Here is a 19,173-nt window from a genome sequence, read left to right on the forward strand (position 1 = left end):
AAAATTCTATTATTTAGAGAAGCGTAAAGCGAATCTAAAATTTCTGATGTTATTTCTTCTTCCCAAACTTGAATTAAGTTTTTTTTTAATTCCTCAATGTTTTTTGATTTTTTTTTCCCGACTTTTTTTTTCATAATCGCCCATAAATTTTCTATCGGGTTCAAATCAGGGCTATTCCCGGGCCACGTCAACGATTTTAAGCCAATTTTCTCCTTGAATTCATTGATCTATAAAAAAACAATAAATTATTTATCATGTGGTCACAAAATGCATTTAAAAAAATATATATTTGTACTCACAGTGCGGGCTCTATGGCACGGCGCAGAATCGTCCTGAAAAATTGGGTCCGCGGTATACTGCGTAATGTCCTCGATTGTTGGAATAATATGTTTTTTTAACACTTTTTTGTACTGAATGGCATTCATCGTACCCTGTACAAAATTTAGAGGTCCTAAACCGTATGCTGTCATGCACCCCCAAATCATCACGTAGGGTGAATGTTTAACGGTTCGAGTGACGCACGACGGATGATATCTTTCCCCACGTTTTCGTTGAACTATCTTTCTGCCGTCTGGACCAAAAAGGTTGAATTTTGATTCATCAGAGAAAACAACATTTTGCCAATCCTCCAAGGTCCAATTCTGGTGCTCTCGAAAGAGGCGAACCCAATCCAGTCTAGCCTTCTTCATTTTGTCCGTGAGTAATGGTTTCTTTGCGGGACTCCGTGCTTGGAAACCATGCTCCAACAGCCGCCTGGACACTGTTTTTACTGAAAATGTTGATGTGCTGGTAGACTGCACCTCTGCGTGTATTTCAGGTGCCGTTAAAAATCGATCGCGCATAACAATTTTTTTTATTAAGCGATCATCTCGGGCAGATGTCACGCGCCCCCGTCCGCTTCCTTTTTTCCGTTCTATGGATCCAGTTTCTTGGATTTTTTTAAATAAAAACCTCACTGCACCTTCTGAATACCTACTCAACTCGACGAGATATTTCACAATTAGATATGTTTTCTTGCGACAATGTGATTATTTTGGATTTTATCGCAATCGACATTTGCTTTGCACTTTCCATGATTGTTGTGTTATGTTCACTCAAACGCGGGTAAAACAAGACTGTTGAGACATTTTAAAATGTAAATATTGTAGAAAGGTGACACATAGTGTCCTTAATTTATTAAACAAAAGAAAGAGGTATCGATAAAGGATTTCTTAGAAAAAGGGTTCAGTAAAGTCAAGGGGCGCGGTAGCAGGTAAACTCGTAATTTTTTTTGTCTTGCGGTGTAGATGTTCAAATATGGGCAGAATGGTGAATGTTACACAGTGTGTAAAGTGGCCACTTAAACCAGCCAATGACAGGTCATAAGCCCTGTAGATGCCTAGACTTCTATATTACCTTTTCTGAAATGTTCTTCATCTCTGTTGTAATATGTACCTAGGTTACTACCTAGGTGTTGTTAATTCTAAACGAAAATAAGAAACTAATTATTCATAGATGGCGCTTTTATAATTTTTTATTGAAAAATGTTATTTTTACATTTATTTTCAATGGAAATTTTACAAAACTTGGTTCCCGGAAATTTTACACTATATAGATTGTAACAAATACGATAAAAATATAATTTCGGTCCTTTTCACAAAATGGTGTAGAAAACAAAAAATATTTATGTTATCTCAGTGAATGATGAAACTAGCCGATTGCCTCAGCTTATTGCTCCATACAAAAAAGTACACTATATTTTACGTCTTTAACCTAGTCGCATTTTTTTAGTACTAAAACAAGCTTGCAGATTACAAATATTATTTGAAGATTTTCTCCGATTATTTCCGAAGGACTATTTTTCTTTGATAGGATACCGTTGACATATTATGTATAACATAGGACATGTGGCGTTCACAGTGGTTGTTTTTGGCATAATTCATTTCAAAAGGAATCGGCCAGTGCTCAGTGCTGACATTGAAATCACAATGGAAATATCCGCTGAATGTCATTGTGGTCAAGTATTTTATCAAAATAGTATAGAATAAAGCTACGATATACGTAGCTTTATTGTTGTTTGAGCTGATTTTCACAGAACCAAACAAATTATTAAACGTTAAATTCACAAAAATCGCACTTTTCCCTCTTTCCAATTGTTCCAAGAAGCTAAACTTTTAGACCTAAGACAAACATATTGTTTTCAATGTTTAAAATATATATATTTATTTAAGAACCAAAATTTATTTACAAGTAATTCAAATAAATCAAGTCAAAGAAGGAATCGTGTGTTGGAAATACCACATTGTAAAACGAGGCTTTCACAGAGACATGCATATTTTATAGGCCCAAAAATTTTTAATTCTTTTTTTACTGATTATATTTCAATGATCCCAAACTTTCAAAATTTTCCTTCTTTTAAAAACACGCACTATCCTGGATTCAAACTAAAGATATGAACTCTTTTTTTTCTATGATAAATTTTGTTGCCCTTTAATAAGGAATATTTTTATGTTTTTTTAAATATTTTTTTATTTCCTTTTTTTATTACTATAAAAAAACCCCATATAATCTTTTACAGAATATTTTATTATCTCTTTCTTATGTTACACAAATATATTATAACTGTCCATTATTTATTAGAGGAGCAAAAATTCATTTGCATTTTCTTGTATACCCACGAACCGGCCATGCCTTTGTGGGATTCTTTTGTTTACAATTTTTACTATTAATATGCATTTCATTGCTATGTAATTATGATTTATTTTTTTAATACTCTGTTTTATCTCTTATGTATATTGTAAAAAACAAAAATAAAAAAATAATAAAAAAATAATAATTTACATACTACGTATTTATATGTAGGGACAAATTAATGATATTTTTTTTTGTAGATTACCTATAAAATAGATCACGGCTCGCACTGGTATACACTATATGTGGCACTGACCACCCGTCTTGGGTTCCTTTCAACCTGAGGCTTCGGAACTTATCTTTCATTTGGTGGGAAATAGTGTTATACGTGCAGCGGTCAGTAAACGTGGAGCAGCGTAAACAGACGCGATATACAACTTTGAATTTACAGTAAACTGGCATAGACCAAAGTCTTTTATATTCATTTCTGTAACTTAACTCACTATAGTGTTGTGTTTTATATTGTAAAAGGTACTTGTGCCGTGTAATAAATAAATAAATAAACAACAATTAAGGATTTTTATTTGTTAACTTATTAATATAATGTTTTATGTTCCTCTATAAGTTGAATATCCAAAGGGACTCAATAGTAACGGTACGTGGTAGTGTTCTTCAGCTGAGGTACAATTTACATATATCTGAAAAAATAAATAATGAAAAATGTATTTTAATTAAGTGTATAATATTACATTATTGAAGAAGGCTTCAAACCGCCAGAAGGGTCGCAGTGAATCGCATTTTGCTAGAGGGTGTGATTCTATTAAATGCTGCGAATGCCCAGTTGCATTCCACCGGCAACACTACTGACTAGTTCAACTCGTTAGCGTCCACGTTGCGAACCCCGGGCAATGGGATCATACTCGTAACGGTGTGATCACAGCAGCTAACGAGAGGATGAAAGGCGAGTTTCTGGCGCCTCCAAACCAGAACCTACCAGCTAAGGGAAGGTAACCCTGACAGAAAAATCCACCAGAGAAGGCAACGGGAAACCACTCTGGTCATCTTATCCTAGGAATCACTATGGCGAGTACATCCAACAAGCAGTTGTCCTGGCCTCGGATTAGCGCAGGACCGAGATGCTTTCGCTTTGGTGATTGCCAACGTCGGGGGGACCTGATAAGGCACCACAAAGAAGAAGAAAAAAGGCTATGTTTTTTTTTGTTATATGGAATGAATTGCCATTTACCTATAAACACATTTATTTTGTACACAAACATTGGAATAGAATCTACGAAATAATATAATTAGAATATTTTGAGTTTATCCAAATGTTTGTAGACAAAAGACAGGATTTCACCCCCCAAGGAGTCGTTAAGATTAACAAATTACAACAGGAATGGCGAACATTTTAGAGAAGGGAATATGGAAGTCTAGGCATTTACAGGGCTTATGACCTGTCATTGGCTGGTTTATGTGTCCACTTTTCACACTGTGTAACATTCACCATTCTGCCTATGTTTAAACATCCACATTTCCTCAACTCTTCCATCTTTTGATTTTAGTGAAGTGAAAGAGCTGAAACCTCTATGGTTGTGAAGAGATTAGTAAAAGAAGGTCATTATCCATGGATAAAAATGGCATCGACTTTGCGCATGTAACCTGTGTGTTTCATTATGCATTATTGGTTGGAAAATATTTTTTATAAATCAAAAATAAAATTGAAAGTTACCTCAATAAATGGATAGAATGTTGAAATCCCCTTGGCTTTAAAATACTTTCCAACTTCAAATTTGAATTTATAAGTCCCAGCCTTAAAATCTTCCCTGGTCAAAAATGAAGCACATCTTCCATCATCAGACGAAGTTGCCCGCTTTATTTCTGTCCATTCATCAGTCCCCTTTAATGAGTAAAGAGTCACCTCTAATCCGGAGACCGGTTTACCTTGAGAAATGTCCAGAATGTGAGTGGAAATCGGTGGCCTGGTGACGGACATGTTTGTTAAAAGCTGTAAATAAATAAATGAACTTAGTGGGTATTGCAACAGAGACTCTATAAAAAAGGAAAATGGATGTCTAGGAATTTACAGTGCTCAGTTCAGTTATTATAATAATAACAAAAACAAACTATTGCGCAGTTTGTTTAGGGATAGACAGACAGGATAGAACGCCATATCACTCTGTATTTGCATACAGACCTCGCTTCCTCTGCACTGATACATCTTTTCATACACACACGATTATTCCGGCTTTTGACATGTCCATCTTCAAGTTTAGTGTTTGTTGAATTTGCAATTTGTCATGCCATGTGTACCTAATTTTCTGCATCCATCAACCCTCGCATTGTAACTTCGCTCCTCGTAACGAGCTAAGGTCATGGGCCAGGAAGCAGATCGTAATGCTTTGGAAAAAAGTACCTGGTCAGCACCATGGGAAGGAACTGATAAAAGGGTACATGCAAAGGTTTGCCTTCGACCTAATAAAGCTCAGCCGAAATCAAGTGAGGGTTATCACTAGAGCTCGCCCAGGGCACTGCAGATTGAACTAACACCTTGCTAGAATGAACCTTTCCGAAACTTCTAGATGTAGGTTCTGCAGTGCAGATGAGGAAACACCTATACACATATATGTGAATGTGATGCTTTTACTTAAGAGAAGCCTCATCCTCGGGGGGCCACTGGTTACACATGAGGATGTTAAAGAGCTTGTCCCCTACTTAATAGCCTGATACTTTACAGATCTGGGCTAGCAAAATGAGAGCTCTCGCCTTCCACACAGTAGCCAGGCTCTTTATAGAATTGGGTTTGGAGGGCGAGAACTATTTACAGGGACCCGTCACAATAGATCTTCACAGGTAGCAGTCACGTCAGGAGCTTAAAGTATAGCACTGACCCCTATTTCTAAAAATAAAAATAAGAAGAGTATGATGTTTATGTGTGCCGTATTTCAAGATTCGAAATAAAAAAGAATAAAGTAAAACATTGTTTTTTACATAGCGTCGTAAATTTGTTTAAAAAGTTTGTTTTAGTACAAAAGCTAGAGGGCTACAGCTAATATCTGCTATAAACAATTTAAAAATTGTAAATGGAACTAGGAACACTCGAGTATAATTTTATTGAGTAGTAAATTAAATACAAAAAATTTTACATACCTACTATGTAGTTTCTCAAAAAGTTTTTAGAATATCAAATGTTAACGTCGCTGTATTTTTAATGCTAACATTAATCAGAGACTCGAATTGCTTTCAGATTAGTTTCAAGAGGTGACTTTTGGAGGTTAAAGACTTAAAACTCGTTTATCTACTTAGATAAGGGAGAATATTTCTTTGAAGTTTTAATGACTTCATTTGCTGCGAGATTTCACAATGTAATATAGAAACAAATAATTCAGCAGTTACTTTTATTTTTAACCCTGAATTAAGAATTTAAACAGAAGTTACAAAAACGTAATTTTTTATTGTATTCACGCATATATTACATATTACATTATCACATGAACATAAATATTATTATTGTCTACAATTGCTAGTTTTGACATTTCATATTGATGTGAAATCTGCATCGTACCGCCACCTCTTGATGAAAAACTGTTACCATTTTTGAAGAAATTTGTTATACCGACAAATATTTTGAAAAGAGTAGCATCTTTAGTATTTGGTTGTGTTATTTGCTAACATGTAGTAAACTGCTTTACCATTGACCATTTTCGTTTTTTTATTTCCCAATAGGTAATTTCTGTAATTAAAAATTTTCAAAAAGAAACTTACCTTTTCATTACATTTCATACCACAGCAAAAATCTTCACGGCATGATAAAATACAGTAGGGTGGATCAATTGTTTTACAATTATTTGTTTATTTAATGCCCGGCAAATGCATTAACTACACCATGATACCGACTAATCTCCAGTCGATTTCCATTTTTGCAGGATTTTACCTGAGAGTACTTACTAAATTTAAACAATGATTAAGATAAAATTGTCATCAAAATCTCTTTTGTTTAGTTTTACTATATTATTTAAATCGAGTTGTGGTCCCGTGGCTAGTGTTGCGAACTCACGTATCAGAGGTCCGATGTTCGAACCCCACTCTATCTCAACTTGATATTCATTTTCTAATAGCGAGCAATTTACAACTCGTTGAAAATGGACACCAAAATTGAAATATTTGGGTAAATTATAAAAACGCTAATGCATATTTATTCTTTTTAATTACTATGTTAACCTGGACATTTTTATTGTTTTTTTTTAAAAAAACATTAAATATGGAGTTTAGAAAAAAAAAGAAAAAACACATATATTATCAAATTTAAATAGGTACAAACGAATCTAATAAACGTCAATTCACTACAATTTTACCGTGCCATTCGGATTAAGATGATATATGGACTTAAATCTATGGGTTCATGTGTACTAGCATTTAACAATACCTACGGCAGAAAGAAAAACAAGTTTATTTTATTTTTATTTATTTGTGTGTTTTCATTATTCATTATAATAATAATTGGTGAGATTGGTACAATAAATACCAATTATAATCTTTAGATACTTCTAATACCTTACAACTAGACTTTATTACATAATTATATTTTATACTAGAATTATAATTGATAATTCATTATTTATCGAAACTATGCCCTTACAATAGATAAATGTGACATTTTACAGGCTTTATTTTAAAAATACAATAAAATGAGTACATTTAAAAGAATCTCTTGGTAGGTAAAAATGCGACATCTCGATTAGAATCAATACATTACTTTGAAAAAATGATTTAATCACATAAATAATACACCGCTAAATTTAAGAAGTACAAAAAACTTCATAAAAATCATAAAAAATACTTTTTTTTCTTTGTTCACTAGTTTTGATTGAAAAACAAGCTTATAACATGTTCAAGTGCTTTCAAGTGAAACCATAAAATAAAATATTGAAGTAAGTGCCTTGTAAATAACAGACAATGGTACGTTCCGTCGTTGTTTTAAATAAAACATATTTATAATGTACTTTTTCAAATAAACATACATTCGCTAGTTTTTTTTAAAAACAAATAATAAAATTAAACAATATATTTTCAATAACATAAATGCACGATTGATTTTTGAATTAAGGTCAGTAAAACAATGTTTAAACACTTAGAAACTGGATGTAAAAAGAAAAACATCAAACAATAAATCTAAACAAATATAGAGGTCCCACTGTATATTCCATTTTTGTAGCAATAAAAACAATATTTGAATTTTAAAGACTCTCAAATGAAATTTACATCAATCCTTTGAAGTATAAAAAAAGAAAAATAGTGTTATTTAAACTATTCAATTAAATGAATATGTTTTAACATATTGTTTTAGCTAGTTTATGATTATCAATTTATTTAAAAAAGAGCATAATAAAAAGAGATTATAGAGTTTAATTGTTTTGTCAACTGTCATGTGAGAAAAAAGGTAAAAAAGATGAGTCGGGACGAGTCTCTAAAACTGACAACATCTAATAGACTTTTGAATGGGTAAGACTTATTTTTTATTATTTATTAATTTATAAATACGCTTAGTTGCCATTTTTAAGGACGTATGTATACATAGAAAATTATTATAAAATAAAATAGAAAGACACAATGGTATATAGTAGACTTGGTGGGAGTGGAAGCGGGAGAGAGGTGTTTATAATTGAATTTGATTCAGTGATCGTTTGAAAGAAGACAACTTGTCATCAAAGAAATCAAGACTGGTATGTTTGTTGGTAGACCTAAGAATTCTGGGCATAGGGGAATGAAAACCATAGTTAGTTCTATGGTTATCGGCAGTATGAAAGAGTAAGTCTTTTTTAAAGTTTCTAGTTGGGATATTTAATTTTATTGAGCTCAGTAGTTCAGGCGCAAGAGTGAGTTAAGCATTTTAAATAGGACTAAAAGGTCGGATTTATATCGACGGTCTTGAAGATAAGACATATTTAAGCTAGTTTCTAACTCATTATGCGTATATTGGTCTCTGGATAAGCCCAACCTCCAGCCTATCTTTCTTAAAAATCGATGTTGAACTGCTTCAATATTTTAATGTGAACATCATAATACGGAGACCAGATAACAAAGGAATACTCGTGCGAGCGAACTAGGGAACAGAAGAGAATTTTAAGTGTATTGATATTTTTGAAGTAGGTTGTGCTTCTGTTAATAAATTCAAGGAGTTTTAAGGATTTGTTGATAACACGTTCTATCTGTGTAGTAAAAGAAAGTTTTATTACAACAGTAAACAAATAATTGGTCAATTAGGTGTTGGCATCAGTTTCCCTGACTTGGAAATCTTAAACCACTCTTGGTTTTGTGTATATTGTGATAACCAATATTGTGAAAATTTTAAATGACAAATTAACGTAATCTGATGAGACCATTCTTACCCCCTATTTCCTCACATTTTTATATGAGTGTGCTTAAAACCCTTAGATTTTTAACAAAACAGATTGGAACAGGTAAAAGAATTAAACAAATAATTATAATTTTGACAAAGTACAAAAAAATTGTTTCTTCAACATTTGCATACAAAGGACTTATATCAAGAAACCACGATAGCTATTAACTTTTCTATCATTCATGTGCGCAAAGAAAATACGACAATTCGAAGCATGAAAATTATTATAAATAACAAATTTATATATGAGACATTATATTTACATTATTCGATTCAAAATGTTTGATGAAAACTTAAAAATTATAAACTTTTCTCAGATGTAAAATTATTACTCTTTGGTGATAAAACACATATAAAGCATTAATTATACGATATATATTATAATAACTCCCATTGTAACTCTTTTTGAGATGTATTGGGGATGTATGTTTTAAAACCAGCTAAAATTTTAACATGTTAATATACGTGCCAAATTATGGGTACGGAGTGTAATGATATATGATATTTGAGGATACTAAAATCCACCACTGTATTGCATATGTATAAATAGACTAAACAGGCTGAGATAGGCCGGACACGTGCAGAGAATTTCATCATCACGGGTACCAAAAGGAGTCTTAGGTGTTCAATATTTTGGAAGAGCGTATTAAGCTCTCAAGGACAAAAAATATTTTCAAGAAAGGAGTTAAGGACTGGATTTTCCTTAGTGGGAGGGATTTGAGTAGGAAACTCCTTGATGATTTTCCGAATGTTTGAGTTTACTGTTTACCATATTGATATGTCATATATATGTCGTAAAAAAATATTTTTTTATGTTTCAGATCCTATATTTGTGGTGATATACTCATGTGTCTGTGTCAACTAATTGCTCGTCCCATCTCAACGCAGGACTTTTTATTCCACGGAGGTGGGATTTATGTCTCAAATAATGTATAAATAAATTAATTAATGGGCGTGTTTATTTTTAACCAAATGACCGATAAAAATAATCAACAATGCTTTGAGTATATCCAAATGGAAGGCAGGATTTCCTCCCTAGGGAGGAAATCCAGCACGTCTGTAAACATTTGGACACACTCAAATCATTGTTGATCAAACTAATTGGTAAAAGAAGAAGTTTAGTACAAAAATTGAAAAATTGTTTTCAGGCGTTGCTTAGTAAATTGGTTCAGCCGGATGAATCTCATCCACACGATAAAGGTTTCAGCTCTTTTACTTCACAAAAGTGAATATATGGAAGAGTTGTGGAAATGTGGATATTTAAACATGGGCAGAATGGCAAATGTTACAAAGCGTGTAAAGTGGCCACTTACACCAGCCAATGACAGGTCGTAAGCCCTGTACATGCCTAGATTTCCATATCCTCGTCTCAAAAATGTTTTACCTCTCCGTTGCAACAAATTTAGATCTAAAAGATGTTATGTTTATTGTAAGCATTAGTTAATTAATGTATACTGTAATATTAATTAATAATATTAGTGTTCATTAATTAACGTAAGGAAATAAAAATAAAAATATATTTTTTTAAATAAAATCATCATTCACAGATTTTTGTTCTACTAGATAATATTTTAAAATCAAATTTACACATTAATTAAATATATTTAATTTGATGAAGGGAATCAGTAGATTATTATGTACTTGTAATGTACTTGAAAAATTAATTACTTCAGGGGTTTTGATGTGTTTTGGGTATTTTTTAAACATATTTGATCTGGGATTACGAAAGTACTTTTTCATAGTCCGTAACAGGCGCACGGATCATGACAAGAAATGCATATTCGCGAGTTTTTACTTAAGTTCCTGCATTTGTTTCTCATGGAATTTTAAACATTTCAATTTGAAATTCCAACCACTGCATACCTTAGATATTTACCTAACTATTCGTATAGAATTAACAGGTCAATCATTAGTAATATTTCTTCTGTTGGAAGGACGCGAAGTGATATTTCAAATATCTGACCCTAACCGGCACAATATAATAACATGTTAAAACTTCAGCTTTGTTTTTTGTTATTTCATTGCACATACAAAGATTATATACTTTAAAAATTGCGTAACATTTTTTGGTTCTACTAGATATTACACACTGATGTCTAATAACATAAAAATAATAATCTTAAAATTAAATTTACAAATAACATCAATTCAATAAATAATAACTTCGATGTAAATAGATTCAAAAGTAAAAATATGGTAGGACGGATTAAATCAGAGGAAAATATAAAAATATTTTTTTTTTACGTAAGATTTTTAATTACATAAAGGTATCCTAAATAGTACGTATTTTTCGAAAATTTGGGCAGTAAAGGATCCTGTTTAAGGTCAAAATTTCAGAATGAAAAAAATATGTATTACATACAAGTCTAAATATGTATATACAAATTTCATCAATGGGGGACCAGAGAGGTTTGAAATTTAGAAGAAATCGGTGTTTGATTTTTTCCATAATCGGTTTTACAATCTTTTAAGAACATTTGACGCATAAAAACGTTGATATTAGCAAAATTGAGTTCAGGAGAGCCAAAAATGTAGGGCCGTGCGCGACCGGCAGAGTGCCTCTCATCCTGTTTCAAAACTTTGACAGCGTTTTGCTTAGAACATCATTTTCCGCTAGTTTTGCCGCGATGAATCAAGAACGGTTAAAGATATCGAATTGATTGTTTTTTAAATTGAAGATAAAGATGTATTACATAAACCAAACCAATGTCTGCAAATAAAAAAATAAATTAATACCGTTTTAACCACAAATAACATAAATTCTTCTTTATTTTTTTTATTTCTTGGTCGCCATTGCTCTAATTTTAACGATTCTTTATAGAATTTAGATTCATTCTACAGAAAGAGTTCTCATCAACAAAATGGCGCTAAGAAAATAAAATAAAAACTTCAACTCGTTCACCCGGAATCGCGGCAAGAAGAAAGCAGTTTGCGGTCGCCTTTAGATATAAATATACCTCCCAATTATTAGTATTTTTGAAAATTTCGAAACTTGTTTTGTTTTTCAAGAATGCACAAAAAAACTTGCCGAAAAGAAAAATTGTTTATGTTCATTTGTTCGTCCACAAACGTCATTCGAATCTCACCCAGTTTTCAGCCGTTGAAACCTTTCTTGTCCCCTTAATTATATTGTTATTGTTGATTTTAAGAAACATTAATTAAATATAAGTTGAAAGAGTAAATATTAAATTGGTAATTTTTTTGTAGTACTCCATTTTACATGCATAAATAACGAAATATGTTTTTAGGTTCTGTTTGCATTCTCGGGGCAGCCATTTTGATTGCCTTTTATGTAAACAATGAAAGAAGAATTAAGAACATAATGTAGAAGAAAATTAGCAGATATGTATGAAGCATTGCCGCACACCAACAGTAATGGAGTTATATAACATTTGAATTATTAGCATTATGTTCTGAGATGCATCTATAAATGTAATAAATTATAAAATAGTAGAGTGGTCGTATTTTTTTCTGTCCATTTGTCTGTTGTCCGAAATTTGGAAGCTGAATTACAAAGAAGAAGAGGACTAGTGTGGGTCGTGTTCAGTAAAATATCAAATATTCTGAAATCTGGGTTCATCCCAATACACCCGAAGAAAAGTGTGTTGATGATGTATGAAGTTTTTTTATTTTTTAGACTTCAAAATGAAAGGTGTCTAAAAATTGTATTTTGGATCACATTGAACGTAAAAATTATTTTAAAAATATTCCATACTACTTTTGGCCCTCAACTAATTGTAAATTGATAAATTATTGTTTTGTTAGTAACGATATACCTTAATCACAATTCAAATTCGAACACGTTTTAAAACTACCGAAATGCAAAAAATTTACACTCCGCGGAACTGATTCCGTTGAGCGCCTGGCTGATATTGACGAAAACAATGGCTCTTTAAAACAATGCTAATAATTTATTACAACACAAAGTGCAACTCACACCCCTAGATGCTTATTTAATAAGGTTTAATGCACATTATAAAATTTAATTGAACTGATATTCTTACTTAAATACGAAATGACAGCCGGTTTAGCGCGAAAAATTGGCTTTTTCGAAAACTTTAAGCTCTGGTTGAGGGCTAAAAGTCGTATGAAATGTTTTTTTGATATTTTTTGCAATTCAACTTTTAAGACCCCTTTCATTTCAAGATTTAGAGAAAAAAAAATATCGACCCACCCTAATGCGTACATCCGTACTCGCCTATTGGTTCAAAACATCACTTATTATGGATATTGCATCTTTAGGACGAAAACGACTTGACTCAAAAAAATCTTAAAATGAGTTAAGATCACAAAACGAGTTCAATGAACATTATCCATCTTTCTGCATTAAAAAAAACGCAACATTGGGGTGGGAATAGGACAGAACAGAATAGGGAAGAAGCGACGCGATTAGTGTTGTGTTCACATTGCTGTGTGAAGGACGCAGCGCAGACAAACATGTTTATAGTGACCGAATCATTTCGGCGAATTGATCATTCCCAATCAGTTTAATCCCAGTCAGTAAAGAATTCACTTGCCTCCTTTCTCAATCCAACGAGTGCATATTATGTACTTCTGGATTACATTCTTTCAGCGCAGAGAAGTTAAGGCTTCCAGATTACAGAGAGATCCTTCGGGCAGCTTTTCTCGTTCGGCAACACGCAAATTTTCTGTGTATGTGGGCACCGCCGAGGAGACTTATGTCCTCAGATGCGGTGCGCGGCATGTGGTAAGCAAGCTGCTAATAATTATCTCAGAACTAAAAGCTAATAAAGTATTTTCACTAATCAGAAATAACATTCAAAACAATAACAAAATGAACGGCAACGTTAGACGAGGACGACCAAGGAAGACGTGGCATGATCAGATAAACCAAAATCTTAAGTCTGGTCATGTCAAAAGCAGACAGAACCGAAGGGCATGTATGACAAGATGTATGAATGTGGAAGAGGCTAGGAGTGTATGCCAGGATAGACGTGTGTGGCGGTCCATTCTCTCTGCCTACCCCTACGGGGAAATGGCGTGATGGTAGTAGTAGTAGTAGTAGAAATAACATTGAAAATATATAAAGTAACGGCTCGCACTTAGCGACATGTCAATTTCACATGACACGTCAATTTGAGATCACACGTCATTCTCCCCGAGTGTGCTTCTAACAAAAATGTGCTATAAAATATGTATAACCAAATCAATTTATTTATGAGATAAAGGGGGTTTAATGTTATTAATGAGGTTGAGCAATTAATTAATCTGAATTCAATGATATTGGTTTGATTAAAAGATACTTTCGTAGTTTTGATTCTAAAATTCGCCCAAAACAATTTTATCAATGTAATTATTAATATTGTAAGGAAACAAGTAAAACTATCGATTTTTTTAAATGTAATTATTTGAATAGGATGTCTGGACAACTAAGCGAGCTTGTTGTGTGACCCAATTAAAGTTAAAAATTGAAAAAATGTACACAGGCATTCACAAAAAAACATAATAAATAAATTATAAAATATCAAGTAAAATCTTATAAATTATGTAAAACTTAAACATATCATTTGTGCAATCTTATATTATGTTTTTTATTTACAATTTTTAATGATTATTTCGTAATTTAAATTTGCGATAAATCTTATTATTGGAGCGTAATTGGGTTGAAAAAGATTCTGTATTTTTAATTTTTGCTGATTAGAATCAAAGCAGGTCAAATCTTTTTTTCAATCACAGAGCCGGTACGGGGCTACCATAAATCAATAAGGAAGTTCAGTGCTATGGAAAATTGGGTATAAAAAATGTTTTCTTACGCGCGGTAAAAATTTGGGCGTTAAATTGTACGGCGAAGCTTCTTGAAAATGTATTAAAAAAAACTAAATTGAACGATGTTACTAGTTCTTCTGAATCAACTAATGAGAGAGCGTCGTGATAGATTTCCGGTTTCCGGGAAGCCAACTCGCTAATCGGAAGAATTCACCGTTGAGAACTTGTGACGTCACGGGCAGAGTTATTTTAGAATTACAAAACTTTAAAAAATCAAAGCACTGATACAACGATACATAAAAATATAAAAAATTGCTATAGTTTGAGTCTATTTAATTTTTTTTTTTGAATGCCACTGAATTTCCTCAATGTGATTAAAAAATGCAGTTTTATATTTACTAAAAAAAATAAAAATGGTCTGCGTCCGGGCGGATGAGGAATACAGTTATATGTGTGAAATATAACCTGAATCCTGGACGAGCATGTTCGACTTCACGGCCGCTCTCAGGTAAAAATCCCAAACAGTAAATCGAGTGGAGGAACGTCCGCCTCGTAGTGTAGTGTAATGGTTGGCGCGTTCGCCTACCATACTAAGTCTCGGGTTCGGTTCCCGGAAAGGTCGACGTAAAATATTTGTTTTTGATGGTGGTTTTCCACCGAAGTATTTCACTCTCCCTGGACTGGCACCTGAAGCGTAAGACTGATCACCTTACTTTCCTGTAACATATGATCGAGATACGCTGCATTTGATTTAACCAAGCTGTGCCTTATGCACCACCGGGTGTGGACAGGGGTTTGAAGATGATGATGATAACAGTTTTTGAAACATAAAATAATAAAAATATTGAATCGTTTTTGGTTCAAATTTAACTTGATTTGATAATCTAAAGATATAACTGTTTTTTTTTTCAACAATGTTTTAAGTATGTCCAAATGCTTGTAGACTGGCTGGATTTTCGTTTTTTTTTTCAATGTTTAACTAAGAGAAACAACATTTTTTACATATATATGAGTGGTTTACAATCAAGAATTAAGAATATGATATTTTGAACTTCGATGGAGCCTATTCAAAAAAAATATTTTAATTATGCATTTCTACTATAATGTTCTATTTTGTTTATTTACTTCATATGATTTATTTACGCTGGACAGTGATAACTCAAAACGATTCTGAAATCACAAAATATATCAATGATTTTCACATAAAAAACTTAAAACTATTCATATATAAAAAAAAAACAATTATTAATAAACTATTATAAATAAGATAATGAGAACTAAAAAAGTTGAAATGTACAGGTTTTTGGTATTATAAAATCGCATGACATTATTTTCTAAATAACATTTAAAAAATTGCAACATTTCATTAAGTACGTTATAATATAATAATGTTTTACTTATTTTAAAATTTAGTTTGTACAGGTGACAGTTCGATAATTTGAACGTCGAATAATCCACGTTCTGTTGTTTTTTTAAAAACTTTTTCATTCAATATCCATGTTTCAAAAATGATAAAATTGAAACAAAACACTTTTTCGTTTTTTACGTCACTGATCACCTAAAATGCATCGATAAGAAGCGTCACTTTAAAAGATTATCTTTTATTTTAAAAAAACATCACCAAATGGGCACTCTTTGACAGAAACTTTTATAACTCTTCTCTTCAAGACCGCAGTGTTGCCAGGTGACATTTTCTCTCGGATCTGGAATACAGAAAACAGCTTGATTAGGGCAGTCAAAACGGGGTTAAATGTTTAAAAATTCAAATACCAAACTGATAAAATGTATGTACGAATAATTAGAAATAAAATAATACACAATGAATGGTTATCAAGAAATTAAAATGGAAAAGTATCAATTATTTTAAAAATTAATAATATATGTATATTTTTAATATGCATATTATAAAAAAACCTAAAACATAAATAGAATAACAAAGATATTTATTTTTCTTTTCAACATCCGCCCCTAAGTGGAGCATGTGGACATCACCATCATCCAGGAGACCCTATCGCCAGCCAGCACTCTTGCCTTTTTCCAAGTCAATCCAGCGCCCCTTAGTTCCACCGTAGCCCGCAGGTTTAAAGAAGAGGCAACTTGGGTTTAGGTTAGGTTAGGTTAAGTCAGGTTAGGTTAGGTCACATTTTGTAAACTTATATATGAAGTTTAATAATATTATAACAATATGAGAGGTCTGACGTGATAAACGGGCAATCGTATGACAGATGACAACCCGCGCATCGGAACAGGGAACGCTAAATTCGCCTAACATTATACGCACGTTATAGGATACTAAATCAACTAAATTCGTTATAATATCATGTCATTACGCATGTTCAAAGTGACATTGCAAACGAACTTCAAATCTGCGCATGCGTTGGCAATGCCCGGAGTATGTATATGACCTTCTCCCTCTAACGCACGATTCACCGGTATAAAGCGTTGTCTATCTCGCTCAAATGACGATCTTAGGAGAAATTAAATATTTCATACAAATTCAGGGTGAAGAATTGTGCAAAACAGAACATGCACAGGGACGATTGCGCATGCGTAGACAAGATGAGAAAATCGTCCGCTAGAGTCGATCTAGCTAGATCTTTTGGCGCTAGTATTGAATATTATGATGTTTACGAGTATTATATTGTAACGAATCCCTGTTTTTTTGTACCTGTAACATATTTTTACTATCAATAAAATTACTAATCCATTTCCACATATTTTTACTTGGCAGTGCACTGTACTTATGCACATACTTAGGAACCGCCTCTGCTAGATAATACCTTTTTTCAAACACTTTCATAAATATTCTGGTAAATAATTTTGAAGACGAATTAACAGAATTTCTACCGTATCTACTTATGTTAAGTGTTCCTTTACATCAAACACCATTAAATACAGGAGAAAGATGTCGAGATTTTTATGTGTCAATTTAAAATGAAAACACAAAGAAAAACAGGTCTCAATGCAATAAAATGGCGAATGGTCCAGCATTTAATATTTATTTTCCCCTTTGTTGGGAAGCACCCCATCCCAGACGGATAACATCCCCAGAGAGGAAGGGTAAGTACCCGCGATTCCAAAAAGGTCAAAACCTTTCGGATAAATTCAATCGATACATTTCAATAGATATTTCAGGGCAAATAATCCCCTTAAAAATAACGAATAAAAAGTCTTAGGGGTGTAAAACAGCTTTAAAAAAATCCACATTTTTTAAAATAAAAAAACCATTTATAGATGATAAAATAAATAAAACCACTTTGTTTTTAAACACCATTTTTTTATTTTTGTCCACCTACCGGTTTCAAAGCTAAACAAGCGTCTTTTTCAAGGTTTACTTAACTAATGAATTCTTTCCTATTTTATTTTATCCATGTTTACTAAATACTACACGTGGAACTAATTATTATTTTGAGATGAATACTTTCGAAACTAGACAGGAGTGGACTAAAACAAATATTGTTTATTTGGTTGTTAATGATTTTTTTCTTATTATAAACCGTTTTTTTATTTTCTAAGATTTTCAATATCAATATTTTATTATAGTCTAATATCAATATTTTATTTTCAACATGAAGTACTTTTAATTCAGTGTCTTTGTTGAAATTATAATTATTTTAGTTTTTTTTAGTTTTTCCAATGTAGATTGAATCAAAATTATTACAATTTAACTAAGGATAAAATAAAACAGGAAATAATTTATAAGTTTCATAAACCTTGACGAAGAAGCTTGTTTGCTTCGAAACCGGTCAGGGGGAAAAAATTAAATTAGTGTTCAAAAAGAAAGTTGTTTTGTTTATTTTATTATAATGAATAACCGCAAAGTTAGTGCTTCAAATATAAAATTTATATTTATAAATGATTTGTATTTTTAAAAACATATTACGTGCATAATAATGCAAACACCACTATTTATTTATAATTTTATTGCATATGGCAAAGATAATAATGTGGAAGAGGCTTGGAATCTAGGAATGTATGTTAGGATAGACGCGTGTGGCGGACCATTCTCTCTGCCTACCCCTACGGGTAAATGGCGTGGTGGTAGTTGTTAGTATTTAAGCAGTAGGGAATCTATTAAACATTTGGAAGTTTTTTAGATTATAATTATTGTTCACTTAAAAACAATATTTTATTCTTGATCAATTTCGATTTTGTCACTTTCAAAGTACGTGGTTTCTGTCGGATATAAAGCACATATTTTATGTGAAAAAAAAAATTGGACAATTTAATCATGTACGATAAAAAGCCTTAACGAAGAAAAACACGCATGTTTTTTTTTAAAGAAATGTTAGCGTTCGTATAATTTACCCAAATATTAAAATTTTGGTGAGCATTTTCAACGAGTTGTAAATAACTCACCGTTAGAAAATGGAAATCAAGTTGGGGTAGACTGAGGTTCGAACTCCGGACCTCTGATCCATGAGTCCGCAACACCCACC

At 32.3% G+C, this 19,173-nt stretch overlaps 1 protein-coding gene and 1 long non-coding RNA gene across 2 annotated transcripts; one reads left to right on the forward strand and one right to left on the reverse strand.

Moving 5' to 3' along the window:
- Positions 1 to 3,175: 3,175 nt before the first annotated feature.
- Positions 3,176 to 5,897, reverse strand: LOC148283518 (5-hydroxyisourate hydrolase). Its single transcript, XM_088243692.1, has 3 exons — positions 5,758 to 5,897; positions 4,340 to 4,615; positions 3,176 to 3,308 (listed from the first exon to the last, which is right to left on the reverse strand). Exons 2-3 carry the CDS (start codon positions 4,601 to 4,603, stop codon positions 3,219 to 3,221), a joined length of 354 nt encoding a protein of 117 aa, XP_088099818.1. The 5' UTR covers positions 4,604 to 4,615; positions 5,758 to 5,897; the 3' UTR covers positions 3,176 to 3,218.
- A 1,342-nt stretch (positions 5,898 to 7,239) lies between these two features.
- Positions 7,240 to 13,694, forward strand: LOC148283519 (uncharacterized). The gene is made up of 3 exons (XR_015825570.1): positions 7,240 to 8,109; positions 9,829 to 9,914; positions 12,256 to 13,694. It is a non-coding gene; the product is annotated as an uncharacterized LOC148283519 (long non-coding RNA).
- Positions 13,695 to 19,173: the final 5,479 nt, after the last annotated feature.

Source organism: Micrasema longulum, unplaced genomic scaffold (genome assembly GCF_059751315.1).
Source record: "Micrasema longulum isolate JH-2025_06_02 unplaced genomic scaffold, ASM5975131v1 h1tg000225l, whole genome shotgun sequence".
NCBI lineage: Eukaryota > Metazoa > Arthropoda > Insecta > Trichoptera > Brachycentridae > Micrasema > Micrasema longulum.